The sequence below is a fragment of the Sinocyclocheilus anshuiensis genome, unplaced genomic scaffold (assembly GCF_001515605.1).
Source record: "Sinocyclocheilus anshuiensis isolate Anshui unplaced genomic scaffold, SAMN03320099.WGS_v1.1 scaffold823, whole genome shotgun sequence".
Lineage (NCBI taxonomy): Eukaryota > Metazoa > Chordata > Actinopteri > Cypriniformes > Cyprinidae > Sinocyclocheilus > Sinocyclocheilus anshuiensis.
The window spans coordinates 603,892-607,681 of NW_015546078.1; the positions used below are offsets into that span (position 1 = coordinate 603,892).

General features: G+C 33.7%; 1 protein-coding gene across 3 annotated transcripts in view; it reads left to right on the forward strand.

The window, feature by feature from the left end:
• LOC107699921 (cell division cycle-associated protein 2-like) overlaps window positions 1-3,790 on the forward strand; it is a 20,876-nt gene that overhangs the window by 13,868 nt on the left and 3,218 nt on the right. For 2 of the 3 annotated variants that reach the window (XM_016501366.1, XM_016501368.1), the window contains exon 11: window positions 3,418-3,515. In XM_016501366.1, coding sequence (XP_016356852.1) covers window positions 3,418-3,515 — 98 coding nt within the window. The remainder of the gene's footprint in view (window positions 1-3,417; window positions 3,516-3,790) is intronic. The other variant, XM_016501367.1, reaches the window with a different exon arrangement.

A 3,790-nucleotide genomic window follows, 5' to 3' on the forward strand; every position in this document is an offset into this window, starting at 1 on the left:
GGCAGGTTTATGCAGGAAGCACAGCTTTTCCAAATGTAAACATCTAAAATGAATAAATAATAATAATTAATAATAATTTTTCACAAACTCTGTGTTGTGTAATTTCTGGTAATCAAATGAACATGCAGAACATTCGTATTTAAATCGTCTTTTTGCAGTTTTATATTCACAGACACAGTCTATATATATAAATGTACTGACCTGTTTTTTATTTATTCATCAAAAATAAGACAAATTCCATGAAATTCCGCGTTATACCGTAAATTCCGTTTTTATGACTGGATTCCGCGATTCCGTCCATGTTTTCTGCATCGTGGAAATCATAGGACCCTACTAATGTAGCAAACGAATATGGTAAGCTCATTGTGAGAGTAAAAGACGAGGACATTGTTGTTTATTTACTGAGCATTGAGTCTCTCCAACTAGGTGACAACCTAGCGTTAAATTACCACCGCACTGCCGTCTATTGGACTGCAGAAAGATACTAACTTTTCAGTCTGCTACGTTACTGACTGTACTGACAAACTATGCTGACACGGTGCCTGCGCCGCAACAGGACGCGACAAAGCGACCGTTGAAAATCATTTGAACTTTGTGTCAGCACATCATAAATAGAACGAGACATCAGTTTACTGCATCCAGTGTAGACAACATCACTGATTATAATTGGTTCTATTGTACACCGGACGCGAGCGGCGAGGCGCGACAAAATAAAATAGAATTCTATTGTATTTTGTCGTGCCGCGCGATGTGATTTGACAGATGTGATAAGCATGAGTTCTGGGGCGCAGCGCGGCCGGTATAAACATCAGCATTGACTGAGTGGTCAGCTCTGGTGGCCGTAACACAGGCTTTAAAGGGTTAGTTCACCCAAAAATGAAAATTAGGCTGTGTTTTACCCACCCCAGAGGCATCCTAGGTGTACATGACTTTCTTCTTTCAGATGAATCCAGTCGGAGTTATATTAAAAATTGTCCTGGCTATTCCAAGCTCTATCATTGCAGTCAGCAAAAATGAGAGGGGTGTACTCACTTCTGTGAGATACTGTAGGTCTGTTATTACTAAAAAATCAGATTACTCAATTGTCATAATAATCAGTAGATTACTTGAGATTACCAAGATAATCATTAGTTACAGCCCTAGATAAGTTAAATGTTTAAAAAAAAATAACTACATTGTTTTGCTTTTTGTGATTAAAGACAAATATTTTGTCATTGAAACTTTCTTAAAAATAGTATTAAAGTATCTGTATTTTGTCTCATCTCGTGAGCTAAGTGTCTACGAGCATGATATGGCTCATAACTTTCCAAATGTATGATGAAGCTTTTACTCTTCAGGTCAATCATATATTCATAAAAAAATCACTTTTTAAGAATAAGGAAAGCAATAACTTTGCCATAGTATCCTTTCAGGTTGCCACAGCTAAGTCATGCTTTGTATGTGCTGCACTTTATTTGTACCATTTTGTTTTATTTGTTGATTTATTAGAATTTGAAAGATGATAACGATATTGTGATCTCTGATTTTAGTCCTTGAAAACCAAAAAAGTAGTGCTTGAAAAGTCCTTGAAAGTCCTGGAATTTCATTTAGCAGTTTCTGTACGAACCCTGGAAAAATAAGTTAATGTTTATTTAAATTTGCAACAAACTATGTAATACATTATGTATGAAATGCATCTGATCAGTGTTTTGTGGACATGAACCAGTTTCTGCAGGTCTTAGAAAGTCTTAATTAAAAGGGTCTTAAATCAGAACAGAAAGTCTTCATAATTCATAAAGTTGGGGCTTTAAATATTGCATGCATTGCTAAAAAAAAATATGAAAAATACATTTGAAAAAAAGTTGTCTTCCTCAGTATTTTTCTTGTTTTCCAATACAAATTTTTAAACATCCCTAAATCAAGATATATTTACTTAAGATGCTAAATTAAGAGTAAAAGTCTTGTTTTCTAAACTTTTATCAAAATTAAGTGAATTTATGCTTAAAACAACAACATCCGTTGAAACAACTCATTGCGTGCTCTAGGGATGCAACGATTATAGATTTTGTTGGTACGATTATTGTCTGAGGAATAATCACGGTTTTACGATTATGGCGATTTATGCATTTATTAATTTCACAACATTACTAATGTATAAAATCACATGAACACTCTTTAGATATTAAAGCGTTATTTTTTTTTGCTGGCTTTTGAAACAGAAATAACACAGTAACCAACAATACAACACAAAATAATAATAAAAGACAAAGAAAAGTCCATCTCTCCTATTGGAATTTATGACCTCCATGACAGTATTTCTCTTTTGAAAATAACAAATGGAAATAATCACAAAAGTATTTAATGTTTTCAGTTTGTACATTCTTTACATTTCTTTTGGACCTGGGGTAGAGAATTTGGAAACATGGTGAAAAAAAATCTTATGAATAATACTACAACAGGGATAGTAAATAACAAAGTTAATGAAGTATTATTAATATATATTAACTTTATCCCACAGGGGAAACTGTTACTAATGATGGAAATAAACTGAAATATTATTGTAATCAACTGTCATCCATACATATTAATTTAAAAATCTTTATAATAATTCATATGATTTTACATGTGGCCTGAGAAAATCATGTCTATTATTTTGGCTTGTAAGATTGGAGATCACGCTGCGCACGTATACAAACATTCAGGAGGACACAAACTTCTTGAGAACGCTGCCCCGTGACTTTTATTAATAAAATAGATTAAATAGCCTACTGGAGAGACGCACAGATGCAGGTAGGCAACTGTTAAAGTGCGGTTAATCGCGAAACCGGTTAATCGCTGCATCCCTAGCATGCTCCCTGAAAATGTACATTTAGAGCACATTGTTTAATGTATTTCTTACATGTAGTTGTCTTTACTCTTAAAAAGTCTTACCTTTATAAAACCTGCAGAAACCCTGTATGCAAGACTTCATTAAGAGCAACTAGTTATTCAGACAACCCACCTAACTCTAACTTTGATTATGAAAATGTCATAGTTTGTTATTAGTTTGTTAGACATAGTTTGTTATTGTGTCTTGTGGAGTGCAAGTGAATGTGCATTAAGTCAAATAGCTTCCTCAGGGCAGTACTAAATTAAAAAAGCAAAATGCAACTTTTATGATCATTATTCATTTATTTTCTGATTCTGCAAGGAGAATGCAAACTCATGAGCAGAACTGTGTTGTTAAACTGATTTTATTACTTTAGCTGTTAGACTCTTAACTGTGTGTGTGTTCTCTTAGACAGTGTACGGAACGCCTCTGCCTCTATCTATATATATATATATATATATATATATATGTGTGTGTATATATATATAATGAACAGAAGAGTGTGTGAATATTTTGCTAATAGCTATATATTTGTGTTTATGACATCTGGCTTAATGTTTTCTTGTCAGCAGTAGAGGATGACCAGGAGTCTTCTGCTAGCTCTGAACAGACACTTTCATGTAACTCCAGCATTGAACCAACTCGCTCTTGCTGTAGAAAAAGAAAGGTGAGGTCTCATATCTACAGTCGCCTCTTTTTAATTTTAAACTGTAGATTCAGCTATTACCTTTTTTTTATCTCTCAGAGTTTGTGACAGACCTGTTTCATGTTTCAAAATATTTTTGTATAATATATATATATATTTTGTATATTGATACATACATAATCCTTCCTTATGTATGTGAGGTGTGTGTGTGTGTGTTAGTGTGTGTTAGTGAGTGTGTGTGTTAGTGAGTGTGTGTGTTAGTGAGTGTGTGTGTTAGTGGGTGAGTGTGTTAGTGT